The 25,359-nt window shown below is 54.0% G+C and overlaps 1 protein-coding gene across 1 annotated transcript in view; it reads right to left on the minus strand.

Moving 5' to 3' along the window:
- Positions 1-6,617: 6,617 nt before the first annotated feature.
- The window catches only part of ZNF423 (zinc finger protein 423), a 268,391-nt gene continuing 249,649 nt past the window's right edge, over positions 6,618-25,359 (minus strand). Inside the window, exon 7 of the mRNA XM_004744132.3 lies at positions 6,618-7,315. Coding sequence (XP_004744189.1) covers positions 7,286-7,315 — 30 coding nt within the window. The 3' untranslated portion in view covers positions 6,618-7,285. The remainder of the gene's footprint in view (positions 7,316-25,359) is intronic.

Here is a 25,359-nt window from a genome sequence, read left to right on the forward strand (position 1 = left end):
CTTCCCTTCATCTCATCACCTCGGCATTTTATCGCCTCACAGCACCACAAGAAGAGGCCTGAGTATAATATAACAAGATATTCTGAGAGAGAGAGGCCACATTCACATAACTTTTATTACAGTTATATCATTACCATTGTCCTATTTTATTAGTTGCTGTTAATCTCTTACTGTGCTTAATTTATAAATTAAGATTTGTCATAGCTTTGTATATGCAGGAGAAAACCTAGCATATATTGGGTTCAGCACTATTCTTGATTTCAGGCACCCACTGGGTGTCTTGGAATATATACCTTGAAGATAGGGTGGGGGGGTGTGGCTGTACTGGGTTCCGCACTTTTAACCCACTCATTAAGTCAATAAATATTCATGGTGCATCAGCTATGCTAGGCACTGTTTTAGGTGCTGGGAATACAGCAGAGACAGAAAGACAAAACACTGCCCTCAGAAGCAAATCTTCCAGGATGCTCCCTCCATCTCCACAGCAACTTACAAGGAGCACAGTCTCCCTATTCAGATGGGGCCACCCAAGTCCAGGGAGGCTGAATGGCCCGCCCAAACTCACACTGCCGCTAAAGGCATGTCTGGAAACTGATCACAGCTCCAGTGGCCCCAGGGCTCTGCCTCTAAGCCCAGACTCCAGGCAGACCCCTTGGGCCTGCCCTCCACATAAGTGCAGCAGATGTCTGGGCTGTGGGGTAGGGATTTGGTCTACAACACAGGCTCAGCTGAATGTTCTGGAGACTGCCATTCTGGGAATCCCTCAAGGGTGCAGAGGTGGGCGGTAGAGAGCCGTAAGGAAGGGAAGGTTGGGGGATGGTTTGTTGCTGGAGACCCCTCCTAAGTCACCCAAGAATTCCCATGCCGTCCCACTAGGGAGCTATCCCTCTCCTCTCAGTGACCTTGATCCAGGCCGGGCTGGTCCCTCAAAGACTACCTTGTCCTCTACCCTCTGCGCCGTTTCCCAAGATCATGAAAGGGGTGGGTTGGGGAGCGGACTGATGGGCACGGGCAGGACAGAGCCTTTGCAAGGATCTGTTTTTGTTCTTTCTGGGCCTGGGGCTGGGTAGGGCCCGTGACTGGGCCTGGCGTTAAACTAGGAGCGGCCAGGGCAGGTGTAAATTATGCATAGCTATTTCTGGAAACTTCTCAGATTTCTCAAGAGAGAGAAATTAATTTGCCTGTTTGGGCAAATAACACCAATTTTTTTTTTTCCCTGCTTAAGGTCATTTTGTTAAGATAAAATTGATTAACGTTCTCTTTAAAGTTTAAGTAGAAACTGCTCAAACATATTTTTATGCACAGAAGCACGGCTTGCGCCCTTCAGTAATTAATAACTCTACAAATAAGTTCACAGCGCACCGCTCGCGCTCAGCTCGCGGCCCGAGGCGGACGCCGGGTGGGCGGGGCTGGAGCCCAGTCTGGCCAATCAGGGATCGGGGGAGGGAGGGGGCGGGCCCATCCGCCGCGCCCCCCACGGCGGGTCCTGGACCAGCGCGAGTAAGCACACCCCACGCGCGCCGACCAGCCGAGTCCGACTCCGCCGGAGCTGGCGAGGTTTATCCAGGCAGAGGCAGACCCAGGTGGACCAATACCCAGAATCTGCCCCAGGGATGAGGGTACGAGGTGACACCATTTCCCCGCGCTCTGCTGAAGTGCTTCTGGGGCTGAACACAGGGTTCTGCAGCCAGACTGCCCTGGTGAGAATAGGAGCTAGCAAGTGACTTGGTCTCTCTGCCTCGGTTTCCTCTGTAAGGAGGAAATAACAGTACCCACGTGATAATGTTGTGTGGATTGAACGATTAATACCTGGGCCGGTGCTTAGTGATAATGCCAGGCACAGAGTGGATGCTCCCGTGGTTGATTTTAAAGTCATTCTCCTCTCCTTTCAACTTCACAGGAGTTCGTGACCTAAGGCTATTTGCTATCTGCCCCATTTTGCCATTGAAAACTCTGAGTCTCAGAGAAGTTTAGCTCCATGCTTGAGCTCACACAGCTAAGAAGTGATGGAGATGAGGGTCGAATGCAGAGTTCCAGGGTCCACGGTGCCTTCACTTACACGCATCTCTTTCCCTAGGCCTTTTTAAGTGTCATTTATTCACTTTCGCAATTTCTGCATACATCCAGGAAATATTAATCCCCTCCAGGTCCTGTGTAGGCTGCTGGATATACCCAGATGTAGGAAGAGTCAGCTGCTGCCCTCAGATTATAGTGAGGGACGGGGACAGAGGACAGTCGTGGTAGTCCTTAGTGCCATTTGCCAAACCTTGCTTGTTCTCAGTTCTCACAGGCACAGGAAGGGCTGCACTTTCTGGAGAGAGGCTGAGCAAAACTGTGTTGTAAATGTTCAGTCTCTGCTGACTGTTGTGAGTTTTCTTCCATTCCATGAAATGGAGAGTGCTATACAGAATGTATAATCCTTGGTCAGTCTCCTAGGAAGCCTAAGTGAACCAAATTCAACTGTAAATTGTAAGAACAGTGGCCCCGTGAACCTTTGAATGCTTTGACAGCCAACAAGCATTTGGGAAACCCATCTTTTGAGGGTGCTTCTCTTCTCTGAAAGCCAGGGCCAACCCATCAAGGCTACATTGGACCACCACGATTTGCCCATTTCCAAAACTGTGGCCACAGATGGCACCCATGAATTACCAGGCTTTGCCTTGGGAGGAAGTGAAGGAGGCCTTCCAGCTTATAGAAATGACCCTAATTCTCGATCCTTCCCTGAGTCTAGCACTTTCTCCTGAGTTTTTGCAGCTCCTTCCATGAGAAAATGAAGTGTATTTCCCTGACCTTGAGTCTAAGTTTGGCCATGTGACTTACTTTGGTCAATGGGACATGAACAAACATGATGCACACAAGCAGAAGCTTGAAGACCACTCCTTGTTCTGTTCTTGCCCTTGACCAATGCCATGAGAACATGCTCTGACTGCCCTAAATGTGTCCCAGTCATCCCAGCCAAGGCCATCCTACAGTAACCAACAGCCAACCGACCCTGCTCAGATCAGCCATGCTAAGCCTAGACCAGCCCAGATTAGCCCAACGCAATGTACTTATTGGCCAAATAGATATCAATCACAGTTAAAGTACATCTCTTAACCTTTAGATATTTTTAACCATCCTATACCAATTCCTTAAACCTTGTAAATTTGCTCTTATTTGGAAGCCATATATGTATATATTTTAATTTGTAGTAGTTAAGAACTGATTCAGTTATTAATAGAAAAAAAACAAGTAATAATGGCTTAAACAAGAAAGTTCATTTCTCTTTCAGGTTCAAGAAACCTGTTGGGAAGCAGGATGGAGCTAGTAGGCATTTGGCACTGTTGGAGACCCAGGCTCCTGCTAAACTGTTCCTCAACCCATATGTGTCTTCTGTTTCCAGGTTACTTTGTGGTTCAAAGTGGCTTCTGGAGCTCCAGCTATTGCATCTACATTCCAGCCATCAAGAAGGGAAAGGAATGAGCTCATTTTGCTTAAGGAAAATTCTTAGAATTTACACATACTGCTTCTATTTATATCCCACTGTCAGAATGAGTATAGCTTCCAACAGCAATATGGACACACCTAACTTCTAGGAGTGGTAGGGTATATAATCTGACCCTCTCCAAGGTAACATTTGCTCAGATAAAAATCAGTTAATTTATTAAGGAAAAGGAAGAGAGCTAGCAGTCTTTCCTACACAGTATGCCATTTTATTCATAATAATAATAGTTATTATTCACTTTGCCCTTCAACAAATAGAAGGTGGCCACAGAGGAAATCAGACACGGAGGCTAGAAGGCAGGACACCCAGATTATAGTCTCAATTCTATCCTGAATTGTATGACCTTGGAAAAGACTCTGAATTTCTCAGGGCTTGTTTCAAACTATCTGAAATGGAAACTCAGTAAAATAGAGATCCCTAGGATACTTCCAGTTCGTTTTCAACACAAAACTTCTCCCTGGTGCCCTTCCATCTTGGTCTCAGCTGATGTCACTTTCTCAGCAAGGCCTTGTTCCCTGCACCCCCACCTCTGACGTGGTCCCCACCCATCTCACACAGCTCCTTGTCCGCCATAACGTTTGGGACCATGCATGACTGGGTATTTACTGACAGGCTTGTCTCCTAGAGGGGTGTCATGTGACTGTGAGCTCCCATGAAGGTGGGGGCCACATTGCCTGTTCATCTCTATAACCCCAGTGATCCCCAGTAGATATCTGCTGGGTTGGATGGCTGACGGCTTGAGGTCTTGGTCCTACCTACGAAACGTTTGTTAAGTACAGAAAGCACCCCTAAGAATGCACATTCTAGAAGGGAATAAAAAAAAGGGGGGGTGGAAAGTTAAATATTAAACATACTGTGAGTTTAGGAGGAGCACTGTCTGTGGCTGGGGGGCTTTGAGAAGGTTCTTCCTATGGCAGCTTCTCCATTGAGACCAAAACCTTTATCCACCTGCTTCCAATGACAGGAGTCTATGGCCCAGGTGTCCGAGTCCATTTTTTTAGCCTGGGCAAAATTCCTGCACCCACAGAGTCACTAGAAACTGATCATTTGTACATGCAAACGCAGCAGCAGTGAACCCTAGGCTTCTAGTCACTTTGCTCACTCCAGCATCCAAACTACTAGAGACTGATTCCATTGTACCTTCCAGGCTGAAAAGGGATCCCTCCTGTGCCGGAGGCCTGGCTTCATCATCTTCCTAATAAGCACCATGCCACTTCAGTCCCCAGCCCTTCAGCGGGCAGCATGGCTTCGAAGCCCCCCCCCCACCCCAGTGACCCTGTAAGGTCCCTCAGGGCTCAGAGGTAAAGTGGCTCATCCTAGCATCCTAGCATCCTCTGACTGGAGAGGGGGTGCTGGCTGGTCCCAAAGCACAGGCATATGGCCCTGCATCATCCCCACCCCAATACTGTCTGATGGGGACACACGCCAGTCCTTGTAAGGGCCCCCGTGTCCCCCATAGAGCCCCCCTCCCCACATGAAGGCACGAGGGGTTCTGAGCAGAAGGGCGGGGGCAGAGGCAGCCAGAGAACAATGGGCCCAGGCAAGGGGGGAGTCGGTGGGGTTCCCTGGCTGCCTTGTCATCGCCATAAACCTCATTACCTCGCGGTCCCCTAGGCCGCCTCTCTCCTTACCCAAGGCATCCGCCGGCTTCGCTGCTGATTCCCACATGGCGTGAAAAGCTCTTAAACCCCCCGCTGTATTTTTAATGGGGGCAGTGACTAATTTAGCCCTACGCCACCAACCGTCAAATCAAATCTTCTGTTGGTACTTACCGAGGACTCACCTGGGCTCCATGGGGTTCAGGATAAATCTGGAGCTGGAGAGGTCCCAGAGACGGTGATGTGGCAAGCCCCGGGACATGCTGGTCCTGCCCACAGCCTTTGGTGCCGTCTCGAAGGCAAGCCTGGCTGTGGATGCGGGGTGGACTGTGGCTTGCTACACTTGGGGAACACGGATGCCTACCGTGAGGTCTCCCCCCATAAATGGCCAAGTCTCCAGGGGACTAAAAATCGAAGTTCACTGCCTTCGACTTCTTGGAGGCAAGAACCCTGAATTCTAAGGGTGATGGCTCCATTTTGCCCAGCCCTGGCTAGGGTCTGCTCTGATTTGCAGGAGTGATGTGCATTTTATAAATAAATGCCCTGCCCACGTGAGACCCTTACATGAGGTGGCCCAAAGGGGAACTCTGACAGGTCGCCATCAGCCCCTTGATAAGGGAGTCAGAAGATTCTGGGTATAATTGCTACAAATTCCATGCCCGTGACTTAGTATTACATTGTAATTAGGCACAATCTGTCTGCCTGTTTCATTTCCGCTCTGCAGAGGGTAATAACCAATTTTCTTGCCCCTTGTGAAAAGTTAACAAGGAAGGGCTTCCCCACGCAGGTTCTGAAGCCCTGGCCTTAGATTGGCTAGTCACCGAGGCACCAGCATGACCACAGGGTGGGAAGACTTGGGAGACTAAGTTTGCTGCGTGGACCCTGGGGTGCCAGCAAGGCTGGGGGCGGGGTGAGGAAAGCAAGGCAACTAGGATGTGAAATGTCAGGAAACCTCTTCTTGGCGTTTACAGGTGTGTGTCGGGGGGCTATGCTGTAGGTACCTTGCTTTCCCCACTAGAATGTGGCCCTGGCCACGAGTCCCACTGATCTCTGTGATTGGGAATGTACTGCTCCTACCTGGCTCCGCTCTGCAGCTCCCCCAGCCCTGGACCTCACGGGGTGGGGAGTTAGCCCCGATTCCTGTCATGTCCTCTTGGCTCAGCCACAACTAGAATCCAACTCCTACCAGATGTCCTGGCCAGGTAAGGGTTAACCACTCAACCATCTGCATCCAGAACGTGGGAAAGCCATCCCCAAGGGGAGAAACAAGGAATCATCATGGATAAGCCCGCTTACCCTGGAGCTTCAGGGTCCCCCATCCACAAATGAAATGATCAGAGCATTTCATCATTAAAGGTTCCTTCTGTTTGGACTTCTGTGGCCACCGCCCACCTGATCCAGACTGGGTGTATTAGGCTACTATGTGTCCTCTTTCCCAAGGGAGGCTGGGTCTGTCCTGTGTAGGTCCCCACCCTATGAGTGACGACAGCCCCCCACAGAGCCCCGGGCTGGGGAGGAGAGAACCAGGCAGCCGATCCTAATCGCATGGATTCCCTTTATTGAACTGTACTAGTAACTGCAGTCAGATTAAGTCACATTTAAAAGCAGACCATCCAGTTGCACTGAAACCGATTATATTCATTACATAGTTTTAATCACTGTCCGGTGAACTGGCAAATCCAATCAAAGCATTAGTCTTTAATTAAAAAATTAAAAGGAAATATTTAGACAATAGCCAAGCAATCACATCACGATGCACAATTACCTAGAATTGCAATTAAAAAGTAGTTAACCAAAGGGGGGGGGGGAGAAAAACAAGAAAGAAAAAAAAAAAAGAAGCAAAGGAAAAAAAAAATCACACTAATCCTTTTTTAAAAACTATCAATATAATACATGAAGGAACAAAGGACAATAGCCTCAAAAAGCGGGTTTCTCTAACTCTAGAAATGTAGTCTTCGGCGGAAACTCTAAAAGCACACTAGCTGTAGCAGGACAATAAAAAATACTGAGCATGGAATACTTTTAATCTCTCCCATTAATATTCATTTCCAGCTGCTTATAATAGCAGCGCCTCATGGCCAAATCATTAGAGTTTTACATCTGGGTTGCAAATGACACTTTGATTGGATGTAATGTTCAAATGGCCCTCCCCACGGCGTCTCCGGCAAGCCTTCTGCGGAGAGGTGTCCTGTCGAGCGGTCCCTCACTGTGCGTGCTGGCTCATCGTGTGGTTCTGCAAAGGCGAAGAAAGGAGACACGCATGAGGGCAGAAGAATGGAGAGCAGGCCCGTCCCCTCCCACTCAGTGCATTTACGCCGGGAGCCACAGAAAAGCATCTCGATTATTACAACACAAAATGCAACCAGGAAAAAGTGCTCGGGGGACAGAGCTGCCAAGACGCCACGTTGATCTGGGGTTCGGGGATGGGTTCCTGTTGCTGCCAACCTGGGCTCTCTAGAAATTGTGTTTCTGAAGACTGTTCAGGTCTTATCATGGGGACTGGCTATTGGGAAGGCAAAAGGGACATGCCAGGAAGTGAGCGAGGGGAGGGGAGGGTGGCAGGAATTAAAAACATCCTTGCTCACCTCTCCCGTCCGCCTTTGCTCTGATGATTAGGAGGAAATTATATCTGATCGCCTGCAGGCTCTCCCCAGACCCCCTCCTCGGTCCTTCCCGGGAGCTGCTCTGAGCCTCATGGAGGAGACAGCAGATGTGCTACGCAGCTCTCCGGCCAAGAAACACCCGAGCGGCACAGACGTGCGGAGGCAGTGGGCGGCAGCGGGGGCCTGCGGCCGAGGACGGGTCACCCAGCGGGGAGGGCACTGAAGGAGGAGGCCTGCCAGTCCAGTCACATGACTGTGCTTCGGCCAGAGGACCGTGTGGTTCCTCCTGAATCCACCCGGGGAAGCCAGGGTCCAGGTGGGACTCCCCCTGGCCAAGCACTTCCATCTCACCACAGCCCATGGCATCTCTTCCCTCGTGCCAGCCCGAGCAGGCCAGCAGGGCTGATCTGTTTTTAGATGAGCCAGTGGCCTGGGGCTGGAGGTGGGATTTGGCCTCCAAGAGTGACTCTGTTTCTTTTCAGTGGTCCCTGTTCTAAATCTGGACCCATCTCATCAAAGCCTCAGGTAACATTCAGCCTTATACCATCTGGAAAGGAAGCAAAATCCATCCAAGGTAGAGGAGCCCTGCTTGAAAGCAGCACAGAACCTCCAGTTATGAGGAGTGAAGTCCCCGGGGTGCTCTGGCTGTCCCCCCAACACTCTGGGCGCCCCAGCTGGGGCAGTGACTCCTCGGGGACCGGGAGCCGCCTGCCTGCAGCTCTGCCCATGACCACCAGAGGTCAGACGTGGTGCCGTGTCTCTCTCCTGGGCTCTCAGAGGATGCCCGATGCCCGATGCCCGTGGCTTTGCGCGTGCGGGGAGGGGGACGGGGGGGGGGGAGACTGGAGCCACCCCCACTCCGTGGCCCAGGGCCCCGATAGCAGCCTCTTCCCACTGTGGGCACTGCTGCCGCCTCCGTGGTGATGTCACCACCCCCTGCGGCAAGCTCATCACCCTGTCCCCACATAGCAGATGCCTGCTGATGCCCGCAGCACAGACAGCCAACCACCGCTGTCCCCTTTCCTTGGGCTCCTGGGTACAAGCCCCCACAGCTGGGGCTTGGCCAGCACATGCGCTGTGTGCTGTTAGAGGGACATCTCTTTCAATCCCCACAATAGCCTTACAAGGTAGGCCACAGGAAGATGAAGAAATGAGGCTCAGGGAGGCTGGATTCTGATTCAAGGTCATCCAGCTGGGAACCCGCTGGGGTGGAACCGGGCAACTGGAATCCAAGAAAGCCAGGGCCTCGGGCGAGAAGGCAGGCTTCCCAGCACCCTGCAACTCATGGGCATCCCAGTCCACAGATCATCCACCCTCCACACCGGGCATGAGGACAAACTCTACCAGCGTGGCCTGGCACCTCGGTGGGGGTGCCATGGACCCAGAGGCACAAGGCAGGTTGTCTGAGGCCACAGATGGGATGCGGCGGTTTCCATGGGAACACCCACCCTCCAGCCGAGGCACCTCTCCCCGCACAGGCAGCCAGGCCTGTGGGGAGCCAGACCCACCCTGCAGCCAAGCATCCACCTAGCTTCCAAGCCTTTGGTGAGTCAGTTCTCACCTCCTCTCACCTCCCTCTCAACTGAGCCACGCCTGAAGTCCAAGGGGCCTCCCCGTCCCTTGCCATCCCTCCCTGCAGCCCCTCGAGGCATGTCTGACCCCCCTCCCACACATCTACGTGCCTCCCAAGTGCAAGACGAGCGTCCTCTGCTGCGATGCAGACAGGGGGACATCACCTCCTTTCTCAGCCCCACAGCGCGTGGCCCCGGGCTAGGCCCACGACGCCCTGCGGTGACATGGCAGGCACAGCTGCCTGGGAATGACTGGGGGGTCTCCCTCTGCCACCCTGCCAACAGCCGGTCAATTAACAGTGCCACGTGGCCGGTGCTCTCGGAGTGTGGTCAGGTCCGTCTTTATGCAGGGGGGAATGGGGAGGAGGGAGGTTAGCAGGATAAACATGTACAGTTCTTTTTCTGTCCTCAAATGATGGTTCCTGGCACAACAGAGACACCTGGTAAATATTTTTTAGTGCATCAGTGGAAGGGTAAACAAACGACTCTATGTATGGGTAGGCTGTGGGGTGAGGGGAGGGGGCGTTCTGAGTGAAAGGCCCCCATGGGATGATCTCAGCAGGGGTCACATGGCAGACTGGGAGGGGGTTTGACCCGGCCGGCAGAAGCTCTGGGTGCCCCTGAGTGTGGACCATTCCCCAAGCAGCAGAAGGCCAGAGATGACATTTAATCTCCAAAAACCCCTCAAGGACCACCCGCTGCCAATGTGGGTAAAGGCAGGGGGTGGGGTCCAGGGATCTCTGGATAATGAAACAGCCTCTTGCCAGGACACCAAGAACAGAGCCAGTATAACACGCGGTTCACACTGCCTCTTCCACGGGCTGCTGGCACAGAAACCCAGGAGGCGGGAACCTATGCTTAGGACCACTGGTCAGGAAAATAAGAGAATAAACGCCACTTCTCTGGTGGAAACCACAGCGGGCCTTTCCTCTCACGGAGCAGCAGGTAGCTCTTCAGTTAGACTCAAGAAAGAACCTCCCCAAAGAGAGCTCTGAGACAGAAGGCTAAAAACTTCCTTCCCTGAAGTTCTACAAGAACAAAAGCCCAGGATGTCACAGCAGATGGGAATGTCGAAACTTGATGCCCCAAGGGGCCCAGGCACCAGGATGCATTCAGCACTGCGTTATTAACTACCTGCTGGATGCCCTGCTCTGGGCCGGGCACAGTGAGGGGTAGGGGAGGACTCCGGCCGGGCCCGCCCCCTCAAGGGGCCCAAAGGGAGGGGGCGGCAGGGGGAACTCAAGACACACGGACACCCAAACGTGTGTGCAGGATTAGTGGTGCAGATGGCGGCTCAGCGAGAGAGAAGGGTCTGTGCCACCCAGTAAGCGTGCGTGTGGCAGGGGGCGCTGAGGAGGCCAGGTGTTCGGTGGGGGCCGGCCTCAGCTCCTCCACAGGCGCTGGAAGGACAGAGTGGGTGGCAGGGACCCATCACCAGGATTCACCCATCACCCCACGCACCTGTGCGCCGAGCGGCTCCTGGCAGAGCCACCGCTGATCGGCACAGTTGAAGAAAGCCGGAGACCCGCGGCTCTGAGCTGCGGCTGGAGGGGTGGGGGGCTTCGTCGAGCCGTCTTCAAGAGCCCTGTCCACCCGCACGGCTCTCACAAGGGCATTTGGCTTAATGTCTAGTTCTCTATTTGTGCCTGTGCTATATTTAGCCCCTTCGGAGAAGGAAGAAAATCGTTTTTTAAAGATACTACCAACCCTGCAGATAAACACTTCCCAGCACCATAAAGGCCGGGGGTGGGGTGGGGGTGGGAGCCAGGAAGGACTGGAAGGCGCCCAGAGAGGAGGTCTGGCATCCGCAAGGGCCTCTCTGCCTGCCAGGGAGACGCAGGTGTGGACCGAGAAGCAGGTGAGAAAAATAAAACGGGGGGGGGGGGCACAAAGCGGGGTGGGTACTGGTTTGTGGCTGAGCTGCACCCACTCAACAGAGTGCACACAGCTCTTGTGGACAGAGGTTTCCACTAGGACCTGTTTCCGGGCCCTAGTCCTGGCTTGCTGGGCTACCTACCCCTGGGACACAAGTTAGTGATGGGCAGGGGGCGTGGGGGGGGGGTCAGGGGTCCTGTGGAGACCTCTCTCTGTGCAAGTTGTCAGCAGAGCGCCCAAGCCAAGGAGCCCTGTGCGGCAGGTCTGCATTCATTCACGTGACCGTTCATTCATTCAACAAACCTTCACTGCATCCCTGCTGGGTGACAGCCACCATGTTTGTCGCTGGGCACGCAGCAGCAACGTGACCCCGATCTAGAGCCCAAGCCAGGGGTGCGCTGGGCACAGAGGAAACACGCAAGGAGCAGGGAGCTTGGCACTGGACCTTCCTTCCCGAATCACAGACGCACACTTGAACGGGCCTGCCAGAGGTTCTGGCTTGGTCCCACTCTTCACCCAAACCAGGACCATCTCTGCTCAACCCAGTCTGTGCCTCGACCCATCACGTGCCCACATGCCCACCAGGGCGCCCCTCCCACATCCCCTACAGGGCTTTCTTCTCAAGGTCCTGGCTCTGTGTTCCGTCCCTTGATCCGGGACCCTGCTCGCTCTCCCTTTGACACCACCCACCACAGTGTCAAGGAGAGGAGACCAGAGGTACTGGCACCTGTCGGCCTGGCAGATATGGCCTGTGAAGCAACAGGAGGCTTCTCTGCATACGCCAAGAGGCACAGACCCAGATTGGAGAGGGGGCTGCCTGCACTGCACGCCCCTCATGGATAGCACACTTAGCTGCCCCTCCTGAGCTCCAGCTCCTTTGAGGACAAAATGCCTGTAAAGTCCCTAGCACGGCCCCTGGCCCTGAGTCTGGTCACCACTGCCTGGGGTGATCACAGGGAGGCAGAAAGCCTCAGCAGGCTGGGACGAGTGGAGTCCTGGTTGTGAATCCCGACTCTGCCACTGAACGGCCACGGGGCCTTGAGCAAGTGCCTTCCCCTCTGCGGGCTGAGGGGAGGGGTGGTAATAACATAGCCCTCTTCCTCAGAGGCCCCGAGGGCTCAGGAAACAGTGTGCATGGACTTCTCCCGGCCTGGCCAAGAGAAAGTGTTCCATAAATGGCATCCCCAAGAGTCTTCCTGAGCAGACAGGGAGCTCTGTGAGGTCCCCTCCTTGGGTCCGGGACCCCCTTGGCACCACACATGGTTCTGGGCTTGCAATGGGAGCCGCACGGAGGTCTGATGCTCTGAGCACTGCGCCTTTTGCCAGCTACTCCTCCAAGGGCTGGTGAGATCTTGGGAGTGCTCCCGATGTTATCGCTCCCCACAAGCCCAGCCCACAGCCTCAGTACCCACAAGGCACGGCTCTCCCTGCCCCCAGGGGACAGAGTCGGGTATCCCGTGAGGAGGGGAGGCATGTGGAGACTCCGTGGGGAAGAGAGGTCCGCACTCACCCATGTGTTCACCCACACATGCACCTCTTCTTTCCTAGCCTGTTCAACGAGTCACCAGATGCAGGCCCCGCCTGGGCACTGACATGCAAAATTCGCGGCTCCAGCCCTCTCTCTAGAGGAGCTCACAGTTCGAAGGGGAGACCCTCACTCTCAAAGGGCACCAGAGAAGGGCTGGTCCCAGGGCTTGGCCCTTGCATCCCTGGCCAGTTAAGGATGCAGGAACATTTAGCCCCCCACCGCCCAGAACGTTCCACTCGTCTTCCCCTGAAGAACCCACCTGGCTTCACCTTGACCCCACATCACCTCCCTCTGGTTCAAGGTAGGGAAGGAGGCTGCGGCCAATGCCCTTTCTCCCCACCGCCCACCACCAGGCCACTCCCGGGTGGGCTGCAGCCCTGGCGGCTCTCGCGAGGCTGGCTTTACAAAGAGCTGTCTCCAGGAGCAGGGACCAAGTCCAAGAACCCGCCTTAACCACAGGAAGATGTTCCCTCTGCTTCTAGGGGAAAAGGTAGACACTCAGGCTAAATGCAGCCACATCCCAGCTAAGCGCAGTTCTGTTGTTTGACCATTTAACAGACACGGAGCCTGGCCTCGTGTAACGCAGTGGGCATCAGGGAGAGAATAAGGCCCATCCTGGCCATTTACAAGCTCCTGGCTGTAGGAGGGGGTGACATTTTATAAAAAGGGACTTTGGAGAGAGGACTTTTGACAGGCAGGTGTTTAAGGAAGAAGTTGGCCTTCTAGCTGCCCATGGAGGATGGCTTGGTTAGGGTGTGCCCTGGAGAGACACAGAGAGAGAGAGAGTGTGTGTGTGTGTGTACGCACATGTGCGTACACATGAGCACAGAGAAAGTTCTCCAAGGAGGATAACCACCGTCCCCCTCCGCCCCAGCGAATGGCACGGAGGTGTCAATGACACTGAAAATGATCAGAGCTACCACTCCTCCTGTGATCACTGTGCGCCAGGCACTATTCTCAACCCCTAATTACACCAACTCACCAAAACCCCACAACCACTCCAGGAGTGAAGTATGACGGTTATCCCCATTTTACAGATGAGAAAAGTGAGGCAGGCCAGTGCAGAGTGTTGGGGTCCTGCAGCTGCTGACGGCTGCGCCGGGCCCGCACCCGTGCAGCCCGTGTGTAGAGCAAACTCTGAACCCACGGCGCCGTTCTGCTTGTGAAATGCGGAGAGCACAGCATATGCTGGGGGAACAATGAATAATTCAGCTTGGCAGAAGCACAGGGTATGTGCCATGGAGACAAGCCTGGAAAGGAAGGTGGGGGCCTTATTGATGAGACTCCGTGATGCGAGACGCGGCAGCTCGCCCTTAACTCTGGGCCATGGGGAGCCATCGAAGGTATTTGAGCTGTGGAGTTACACGAAAGGCAAGGAACGGGGAGACACTCGCACCTCCAGCCGAGAAGTTGTACCAGTTGTACCAGCAGGGCCTTCATGCTCCCCACCTCCCTCGGCTCCTTTCCTGCATTCCGCCCCCCTTTTGCCCCCCAACACTCAAGTTATACATTTCCCTTTGGGGAGGGTACAGACGAAGGCAGCCCTGCTTCCCTCTCGGCTGTGTATCACCTGGGCAGCCCCTCTCTGCTAGTGAGCACTTATTTTTAGAAGCGTTTGACAATCGTCCAAAGGTCTAAGACGAACAGATGGCCTGTCTTAAAGGCTCGTATGTTCGCTAGTTTGCACTTCTGACAAACGGTAAGCGCACTCGAGAGCACGCCATAAACAGCACTGAATGAATACTCAGAACACAATTTAGCTAATGCACGTCATTAAAATTAGGAGTGAGTGATGGCCAAGGTTTCCTCTAAATGCCTACCCAGTGATGCAGCCGCTCCCCTGGGGGCCGAGGCGATGACATGTATGCACCCTGTGTCCCCCCCGCCATGGGACCCCCCCTCCCCCAGCAAGCCAGCATGGACACAGACAGCACGGAAAGCTGGGCTGTGTGGAGTGACACCTCTCCTTGGCATCGGGGTCCTGGGTGATGCTAGTACCCACTGGCCCGGGACACAGCTCTGGAATGTTCTCGGAGTCAAAAGCAACTCCTTCCATGCTCCAGGATGTGTGCAAGGCTTCCCCAGTCCTGTCTCCCAGACAGCGAGACAGGCTGTCGTCTGCCACTCTCGAGCAGCGGGAAGTGAGCGTCGCACCCGCTTAGCTGGGGAAGTCTGTCTCTCGGGTCTCCTGGCCTGCAGGGAGATTCCAACTTCCAGCCTTGGCTTTGGGGGGATTCGCTGCTTTCTTGCAGAACCGAGAGCAGGAGCAGACTCAGGGCCCTCGGAGTCCCCTGGGGGCACATGAGGAAGAGCTGGAGGACCCAGACTGCCTCTGACAGAGGTGTCCCCAGAGGGGATGACCACTGGGTTTCTGGGGCCCCTCTCCAACACCTCTCTCACCAGTGCCCTGAGGCACCCAGAACACAAAAGACCCCAGCAGGTGGCCTGGCCAAACGACCTGTTCCATGAGTGCAAAAACATCTTTCTTTGAGGGAAAGTTGAGAGAAAAGTTGTCCTGGGGAAAAAAAAAAAAAGCCCAAAGAATTCCCAAAGGGGCCGGTTTTGTACGGCTGTGCTTTGGAAATAAAAGCCACCTGAGAATAGATAATAAGGAGGGAACCTGCAGCCTTCCATTGGGAGCCCCAGCCGTAAACAGGCTCCTATTCGGAGTCACCCAACAAGAAAAGGAAACGAATAATACCTGTCTGGAGGGACAGTGGACCCCCAGGGTGGGGGCACACTTCAGAATACAAAAACATCTGGTTGCTTTCTGGGTGGACAGCATCACAGGCCAGCAAACGGGCGACTTCAGGTAGTGGCCGCATGAAAGAGAGCGGGAATTTTGTGGCTGTGTCACACCAGGGCTGCTGAGAGATTTGCCCCAAGTGGGCAACAGAGGCACCCTGACCATCACTGAGTCATGCATTAATTTGCTGCCACCTTTGCCATTTCTCCAAAGGGAGGTGGGGTTCCCCAGTGGCCGGACCCCTCTAGGTCTGCGTGCCTAGCACACTCGGGACTCAAGGATTCTGGCCATGGTGTGCGAGGTGACCGTAAGCCCCAGTCTCTGGTCCTTGGTTCCTTCCCAGTGGAGACCCCTGTGTCACTGGAAGGTCCATTCCAACCACAACAGCCAAGCGCCTGCTCAGAACCAGACCCCTGAGATATAGTTCATCTCAAATACGAATTTCGGGATGGCCTCAAAGAGCCCGAGTCAGACCCCTTAGAGATATGATTGCAGCCTGGGGCAACGGGGCAGGACTCCAGGGCATGCACCACCTCGGAGCCTGAGGAGAGATCAACCTGGTATCCTGAGACGCCACTGAAATGGCCCCTGGGCCAGAAAGGGGTCTTTCCCCCACCTCACAGCGCACCTGTGAATCAAAGACCACACACAGAACAGTCTGGGAAGACTGAGGCATCCCATCCGTGGAGACACTAAGCTCACAGCAAAGGCAGCTGTATGGAAAAAGAGCAGGTGGCATCCAGGAGACCTGGCTAAAGTGGACAGGGCTCCTTCGACAGTGCGCGGCCAGTCCTGACAGAGGACTCCCACTCAGGGGGCTGCGCCGTCAGTTTGCCCTGAAAGCCAGTGTGGCCTAGGCTGGTGGCAAGGTAGTAAGGCAAGGTGGGGACTCTGTCATCCCACGAACCCAAGCCTTGTCAGAAAGGGGCAGGCGTCCTCATATCCACTCTAGAAAACTAGATTAAAATATATATTTTAATTTATTTTTTATATTTTATAAATATATATATTAGTTATAAATACTTTATATTTATAAATATACAATTTATAAATTATAAATATTATATATAAATATATATATTTTATATCTATCTATCTATATATCTCCCGGGTGGCTCAGTTGGTGAAATGTCCAACTCTTGATTTTGGCCCAGATCATGGTCTCAGGGTCATGGGTTCGAGACCTGAGTCAGGCTCTGCACTGAGCATGGAGTCAACTTGAGATTCTCTCTCTCCCTCTCCCTCTGCCCCACCCCCTCCGTCTTTAAAACAAAAATATATAATGTCTTGATGTTTAAAGCACAATGCAGGCCAATCAGCAAATGTTTGCAGGTTGAGTCTGCCCACAGGTCGCCAGCTTAAGGCCTCTCGTATTTTGTGAAGCCCGCAAGATGCCCCAAACACCTTCCAGCACAGCGACCAGGCTGACACCCAGCGCAGGCGAGGAGGTAGGGGCAGTGACATCACACGGACCATGGTGTGGGGTCCTCACCCCAAGGATAGGGCTGGGGGTCTTGCACGGTTACATTCCAAAGAAGAGGAAGGAGCGTGGATGAAGAAGTTGAGGCCACCCTGGCTGGCATGTCCTGGGTGGGTCCCCGCACGCAGACGAATGCCCCCTGGGTGAGCCACCCAGGGAACTCTCCCTCCCCAGAGCCTCCCAGGAGCCTGCAAAATGGCGAGTTCAGAGAGGGGCCAGGGAGCCCTCCCTCAGGCATGCCGGGAGGCCAGGCTAAGGGCCTCCCCACCCACTGAAGGGTCTAGAGCATTATCCCCTACTGCCTTCCTTTCTCGAAAAGAACTGAGGACACCTCCCACCCATCACCCACAGACCATATCTCAGGCATTGTGGGGGGACTGCCCCTTGCAGAGCTTGTGGATGCCACACGATAGACAGAAGCCCCTCTTCCTTCCCACACTTGCACATACACACACAGTCACACACACTCACGCACTCACAGATACCCCACAACCACACGTACACACATGCACACACTCACGGATAACTCACAATCCCACACACGTATACAATGCATACACAGGCACACACTCATGGATATCCCAGGTACAGACTCCCTCGCTCACGGATACCCCATAATCACATGTTCATACACACTAACGGATACCCCACAAGCCCAGATGCATACCTGTACACACACACACACATACTCACAGACATACACACACACACAGACCTTATACTGACAACGTGCTACAAAGTGGCTCAGGGCTGGTTGTTATTTTTGGCGTTCTGTCTCTCCTCGGTGTGCAGCGGGCCTGTCCGCACCCACACCATCACCAGGACCCCTCTAGAAACCCCCACCTGCCCATGACACGGGTTCCCTCCTGCGCTCCCTCTCCCTGGTTGTGGGAGCTGAGAAACTAAATTCCCCTGAGAGGCAAAGCCCAGTTCTCTCCTCAAGGGGCAGGGAAGGGGGAGAGTTCTGTTCCATCCCCTAGAGGGTCCCCACCACACCCAGAACCCTGGACCAAGGCCACAGCCCCGCCAGAGTTCCCCAGACCTCCTTCTTCCAGCTCCCCAGATGCTCCAGATACTTCCTCAGCTCTCGTGGCCATTCTTGCGGCCCGGCATGCCCTCCTCAAATTTCCCAGACCCCTCCCCATCTGATCTCCACCCCTCAGAAAGGCCTTCCCGCTTACTCAACAAGGGGCCCCCCATCACGGCGCAGCTCCCCGTCTGCACAGCTGTCTTTCTAGCACTTTCCTTCACCTGCAAGGTCCCGGCTATGTCTCCCGGCCGTGGTAATGCCCTCGCCAGGCAGGCTGTGCGCGGCAGGCAGAGACCCCATCTCTCAGTTCTCTGCCGATGCCCCCACGTCGGTTCAGAGCCCGCGCCTGCAAACTCCGCGAGCATTTCTGAGATAACAGCCAGCAAGCAACGGTGGCGAAGCAAAGCCTCCCCTGACAGGGTCAGGGAGAGAAGAAGAAAAAGAGCTGCCCCCTCCTCCGCGTCCCTTGCCCCGCCCTGCCCAGGGCAGGTTACGCTTTTTTCTTAAAAGCCGGGAGATCCTTTGAAGACATTATGCTAAGTGCACCGAGCCAGTCACAGAAGGACTAATACTGTATAATTCCACTTCTGTGAGGTTCCTAGAGTAGTCAAATCCGGAGAGACAGAAAGTAGACTGGTGGTTTCCAGGAGCTGAGGGGAAGGGGGAGTTAAGTGATCAGTGGGGACAGAGTCGCAGTTCTGCACAACACTTTCCTGGAGGGTGGGGATGGCTGCCTAAGGTTGCAAATGGACTTAGAGCCACTGTTGTGTTTGCTCGAAATGCTTTCGATCGCAAATTTTTCCTTCTGTGTATTTTACCACAATTAAAAAAACCAAAGCTGATTGGGATCCTACAGGCTTGGTGGGCAGGTGGGCAGGTGGGCAGGAGAAAAGTCACACTCTAAAGAGACAGCCAAGGTACCCAGGGCCGATCCTGTGTTTCCCCCGCAGCTCTGGCTGGAAGCTTGGAAATCAGAAGTTGCACAGACCGTAGTAGTGAGACAGCAGCCTCTGCTGGACAGAGGGGGCTGGAAGCTATGGCAGCATCCAGGGGACACATTGCCTGCCAAGCTGGCTGGCAGTGGTTGCCTTTTCTGCCTCCGTGCTGTACCAGGCTTCCCCTGCAGTGACTGAGCCCATGTGGCAGTCAATGGCACAGCTTCCAGGGCCCGGCTCCATTAGGACGGAGGGCGTCGGGAGGCTGCACAATGGAGCTCTTGCCTCTGAGCACAGGGGTCTGAGACCTCCCCTGAAATCATCTCAAGAGGACTGGAACTCCGACAGCTTTCAAAGTCTGCTGCCCCATGCTTGGGGAGATGGGAAGGTGAGCATGAGGCACACCTAAGGGCATTAAATATTTTGCCATGTTGGGAAAAAAAGGCGGAGGGAGACGATTGTTCCCTTGAATGTTACTGAAATCTTTCCAGGCCTTTGCAACTTGAAATTTTTATTCATTAAAATTGGATGAGAAAATCCAGCTCTACATATAGTCATCGTATTTCACAAGCCAAAAATCAGGACAAATAGCCAATAGCTGCGACAGACTACTTGAAAATCAAAGCTGTCCTGGAAAATCTGGGTCACACGGTCACTAATTATACAGAACACATATGTTCAGGTCCCTAAACTAACCCAGTGCTTTTAGGTTTTATAAATGATATTTTAGGACTTTGATCATATCCATTTCTACTTTCCTCTAAATTTTTGCTACAAGGGAAACTTTCCTGCATCATCGAAATTTCTAGAAAATTAACCGCCGGGATGAAGAGCTGTTCTGGCAGGCATTCTGAGGGCCTCCTCAGAAAACATGGCCCATCACCACCCCCAAAAATGGCTTTCCAGAGCCCACATGGCCCAGCTCCCCTCACTGACAGACCCCCCAGGCTATGGGGCCGACAGTTCTGAAGGTGGACCTAATTTGCTATGATGAATTGTGTGCATGCCCCAGCGATCAAAACTGCAGCTGAGACCGATTATATTTAATGATTGCGACGGTTCTTGTGGAAACACGTGGGTGTATACCTTTGCCCGCTCGAAGAAGTCCAGCCTGGCACCAAGCTAAGGGGCAAATGCGATCCCTGGCACACAGAATGCAGGGGCTGCCCACTCCTCAGGAGCTGGGCCCACCGAGGGGGCAGAAGAACACGGGGACCCAGCCTGCCCTGTCTTATCTGCCCTTCCCGTCCGCGCTCAGCTTCCAAACTGTGGGGGCCTCCTCACTGCCCACACATCTGCCCCACCAGGACCACATGGGTCTGCTCTATACCTTCCCTCCCACCACCAGGCAGAGCTCGCTGGCTTCCGGGAGGCAAATCAAGAATCATCTAGATCATCTATATCCCCAGTCTGGTCCCATCCCTCTCCATTCCCTGGAAGGGTGTGTGTGTGTGTGTGTGTGTGTGTGTGTGTGTGTGAAACGTGGGTAGCAGGTAAGTATGGAATTAAGAGTATATGAAGAAGGGGTCACAAGACACTTTTCTAGCACTTTCTTGGTACTTGATACTAATGGATGTGTAGCTAGCTGTCTGGCTGGCTGAATGGATGGATGGGTAGACAACGGATGGATGGAAGGACAGACGAATGGGTAGATGAGTAGATGTGTAGCAGATGGATGACTAGGAGGAAAAAGGAGGGCGTGACTATATAAGTAGGTAGGAAGATAGATTGGTGGAAAGACAATGGGCTTTGAAGTCCAAATCCTACTTTAGTCACTTACTGTTATCTGTAACCCTAGGATAAGTCACTTCACTTCTCTAAGCTCCTGTTTCCTCACCTGAAAAGTGGGGTAAATAATGCCTACCTCAGAGTCTTGTCAGGACCCCCAAATTAGATAACACATGTGGAAGTTTTCACAACATGTTCAATACTGACGTTTGATATTGACCTAATGAATACCAACCATGAGGTTCCGCCATCATGGTCAACTCGAAAGCCCACACTTTCAATGGGGCACCTTCAGAAGGAAGGACGGGGGAGACTAAGGCAGTGCCCCGGGTCAGGGATGCAGCGGTTGGACTGGGCATCCAGGTCTGGCTTCAGGATGGGGGCGGGGAAGACCAGCCGTTGGGGCACACTTGCCTCCCCTGCTCAGACACACAAACCATGTGGGTGGAAAAGAATCCCCATTTCCCCCCGGGGGCCCTCTCCTCCCTGCAAGCGTCCTACTTCATCATCTTTTCCCAGCCTCAGCTTTCGGGTCTGCAAAAATGGTGAGAGTAAAGGGCACTTCAAGTGGTCCCAAGTTGTTGAGGCACCAACACGATAGTCTTTGCAAACTGTGACGTGTTGCAGGAGAGGCCTGAGACTCAGAGCCCAGGTGGGTAAGGAACCAGGCGGGGCAGACCAGCTGGGGTTGTGCTGAACCGGGAAGCACATCCTTGTGTCTAAAGGGGGCAGCGGATGGCTGCCACACAGAAGTATGGTCCAGGGATTTCTAGGTCTGATTTGCCAAAAAATCAAGAAGTCCAGCCAGTTAGTGTGGTGGTCAAGAGGACGGAATCTGGGGCCGGGTGCCTGGGTCCAGCACTGACCAGCTCTGTGGCCTAGGGATATAGTTAGCCTCCCCGTGCCTCAGTTTCCTTACTTTCATAATGCAGGCATTATGAGAATGAATGTCTTGAATGTTTAAAAGTGCTAAGAACACTGTCTGATGCTCAAAAAGCACTATATGGGGGGCCCATGGGTGGCTCAGTGGGTTAAACCCTCTGCCTTCGGCTCAGGTCACGATCCTAGGGTCCTGGGATCGAGTCCCGCATCGGGCTCTCGGCTCAGTGGGGAGCCTGCTTCCTCCTCTCTCTGCCTGCTTCTCTGCCTACTTGTGATCTCACTCTCTCTCTCTCTCTCTGTCAAATAAATAAATAAATAAATAAACAAATAATTTTTTTTAAAAAAAAATAAGCACTATATGTTAGCCCCTATAATTATAGGAAATCTCCATTTTTGAAACACAGATCACCATTTAAAGAGTCCAATATCCCCGGTCACACACTGTCAATTTTCGCCCTCCACGTGGCAAAAATGTTCCTTGTTACTATGATAATAACTTTTCCTTGTGTGTCTCTCCTCCCTCCCGACGTGAGAGGAGACTGGCAAGGGGGCCTTCTCCATCACTCTGGAGCACCTGACGGGGAGGAAAGGAGTCACCACACCCCTCCAGCCCCCCCTGGGAGCCCCAGTCCCTGCCCCAAACAATTTCACCCTCACCTTCTCCCATACCTCCTATCGATGCCATATTTTATCCCAGACCCAAAGAATATAAGAAGCTCCAACATTTGATGTATCGGGGAACAAAAGAAATGACCAGTTACAGTGTAACTCACGTGAGCTGTTCCTGTTCACGAGATGTTACAATGAGGAGTCGTGTATCAGGGCAATGAGGAAACGCCCAATATATTGAGCTCCTAATCCGTGCTCATACTGGGCCGACGGTTCTTCCTACATCATCTTTACATCTCCCCCTTGTCCCCATTTTACTGACGAAGCAACTAAGTCAAGAAAAGAGAAGCAGCTTGATACATCCTGCGACTGGGGAGAGGTGGTGCTCGGATCTGCACCCAAATGGCCCAGTCCTCAGGCTGCTTCCTCCCCTCTGGCTGTCCCCTGCCCACCCCTCCGTCTCCTGGTGTCACCAAACCAAACCTGTCACCCGCCTCCGCCCAGATCCCAGTACACAGGGAATCTCATTGCAACGCTGGACCAGCCCCAGCCCCCCGTGTTTGATTTTGTCTGAACTCCAGAAGCAGAGCGAGTGGGGCCATGTTCATTATTGACACAGCAAAATTAATTTCTGCCATCTCCTCCCTCTCCCCCTGCCCCGTGCCTGGCCCCCACCCCTCGCCTCTCCTGTGAGTGCGGACGCACGGCTGCTGACTGGTGCTCCTGAAATGCCAACTTGCATTTCTCATCATTAATTTCTTTCTAAATGTCATTAGTAATTGTTCCTGCTCGACCAAAGAGTGCAACGCAGGCTTCCGCCAAGAGCGCCCGGGTCTCGTCTCTCAGCTGGCGGGGGAGAAGCACCACCACCCCGCACACCCCACCCCACCCCGCCCTGCAGCCATGCCAGACCCTGCACCCTTGCGGGAAGCAGCCAGCCTCGCTCCCAACAAGTTGGGGAGGCAGACGGCTGCATCGAGAGACAAAGCAGGCCTCATGCTTCCCGTGAATGGGCTCGCCGACAGAAAAAAGCCTGCCCACGCCATTAGTAATATGGTTCAGCACTAGGGGTCTACAGCCAACCAGGCTGTCCAGGTTCGAGTCCCACCTCTGCCACTGCCCAGCTGTGCCTCAGGCTCCCCCTCTGCAAAATGGGGAGAATGATGGCATGGGCTTCACAGGATTATCCTGAGGATGAATCAGGATAATCGATGCTAAGGGCCCCCCATGGTGTCTGGAGGTTTGTTTCTGTTACTGTTTTCCCCATGCTGGAGTGAGGTCCGCTCTTACTAGCTGTGTGGCATGGCGTGATAGCAAGTCTCCCACCTCTGACAGTGGGACAACCACATCACATCAACTCTACCCCAGGGCCACTGTATGCCCCCACCATGGGCTGGGCACTAGGTTCATGTTTCACAAACGCTATGTGGCACCCCCACGGGGAGCCTCTGGGAGAGACAGCACTGGCTCAACAGCCAGGAGACAATGGTCTCAGAAGGGAGGTCACATGCCCAAGGTCAGAGTGACAGCAAGAAGCAACTCTGAGATTTGTCCTTTCCAGTCCCCAAGGCCTGTGTGTGTCTTTCCTGTCCGTCCAGCTGCCTCTTTGTCTAGGTCGGTGGGGGTTGGCGGCGGGGGGGGGTACCGAAGCAGGGCTTTGCACGGTGTCAGCCCCTGGGAGCCGTGGGCCGACCAGGCACCCATTGATTATGTAGTATTATTGTTTCCAAGAAACTGAAGGCATTTGGTCTGGGCTGGGACAGTGCCCGCAAGGGGCTGGGCTCCCAGCACACACAATGGCCGCTGGCTGGAGGCTCCTGGCAGCTCCCCCGTGCCCATCTGTCGCAATGGCATGGTGCCCCTCTTAAGTCGGTTGGCCCCCTGCCCCAGGGCATGAATGACAGGCTCTGATGGGCAGACAGGCAGCCCGAGGCTGATTCCAAGTGCCATCTCTGCCCGGAGCTGGGCCGTGGGGGGAGGGGGCCCAGTCCCCACCTGGGCCTCCACACACTTCATTGCTCAAGCGGGCAGAGCCCTGGGCCTCGTGAGGGCATCTGGGCACATCCAGGCAGAGGCTCCTCCGGGGCCTGTTCCTCCCTTGCTCCTCTTGTGGTGACCACAGTAGCCACTGCTCGCCCTGCCTGCCCAGAGTGGGGCAGTCCCATGCCCTGAAGCTGTGTCACTCTCCTGGGAGGGAAGGTCTGCTTGCCCCCAGCACCCGGCCCCCAGCACCCAGAGGCCTGTCCTTGGCTCCTAAGGGATTGAGAGTCCCACTGCCTCAGCCCTCGGGGCTAAGAACACAGACTTAGGGGCGCCTGGGTGGCTCAATGGGTTAAGCCTCTGCCTTAGGCTCAGGTCATCATCTCAGAGTCCTGGGATCGAGCCCCACATCAAGCTCTCTGCTTGGCGGGGAGCCTGCTTCTCCCTCTCTCTCTGCCTGCCTCTCTGCCTACTTGAGATCTCTGTCAAATAAATAAATAAAATCTCTTAAAAAAAAAAAAAAGGAACACAGACTTCGTGTCAGGCCGCCTTGTTCATACCTCCGCACCTCTAACAGCTGTGTGACCCTAGGGAGCCTCCCCAGCTGTGATATGGAGATCTCAGGAGGCCACACCTGTGGGGTCAACATGAGGCCTCCAAACACTACAACATGTGAAGGAGGCAGTCAGCCTCCCAGTAAGCACTCAGGAAATGCTGTCTTTGTTTCTACTGTGTCGGGGTGAGTGGCCCAGACCCAGGCTCTGGGCTCAGGACAACGAGGAACCCTGTATGACCACCCCTCTGTCTCCTCCAGATGCGGACCCAAAACAGCCACACATGGCCCTTCAGCCGACTCAGTCACCCAGTGGTCACAGAGGTACAAGACGACGACATCGGTGATACACTTTAGGGTGAGCGGGGAAGGCCGTGCCCCACAGATGGAGAGACCCAGCTAGATGGCGTCTGGGGACACAGCAAGGAGGAGGGGAGGTCTGCCTCCCCCAGGCCTCCTGTGACATGGCACAGGCATGCAGGGTTCTGGCAGGCTATGTGTGGTATACGACACAGCTGGGGGACATGCTCTACATTACACTGTGTTAGGTCACAAACATACAATAAGCATTCGTTCCGTGTGTTCTCACCGGCTTACCGTCCCTCTCCCTGCAACATTTGAGGGATTTGGGCCTCCATGCGTCCCCAGCACCTGCACACCTCTGCACAGAGTCGGTGCTCGGTGAACACCCGTGGGCTCCCTGGGACACATCCACGCCCGGCGGACTGAATGAGTGAGTGAACCAATGTGTGAACCA

The sequence above is a fragment of the Mustela putorius genome, unplaced genomic scaffold, assembly GCF_011764305.1.
Source record: "Mustela putorius furo isolate JIRA1106 unplaced genomic scaffold, ASM1176430v1.1 tig00000174_pilon_pilon_pilon, whole genome shotgun sequence".
Classification (NCBI taxonomy): Eukaryota; Metazoa; Chordata; class Mammalia; order Carnivora; family Mustelidae; genus Mustela; species Mustela putorius.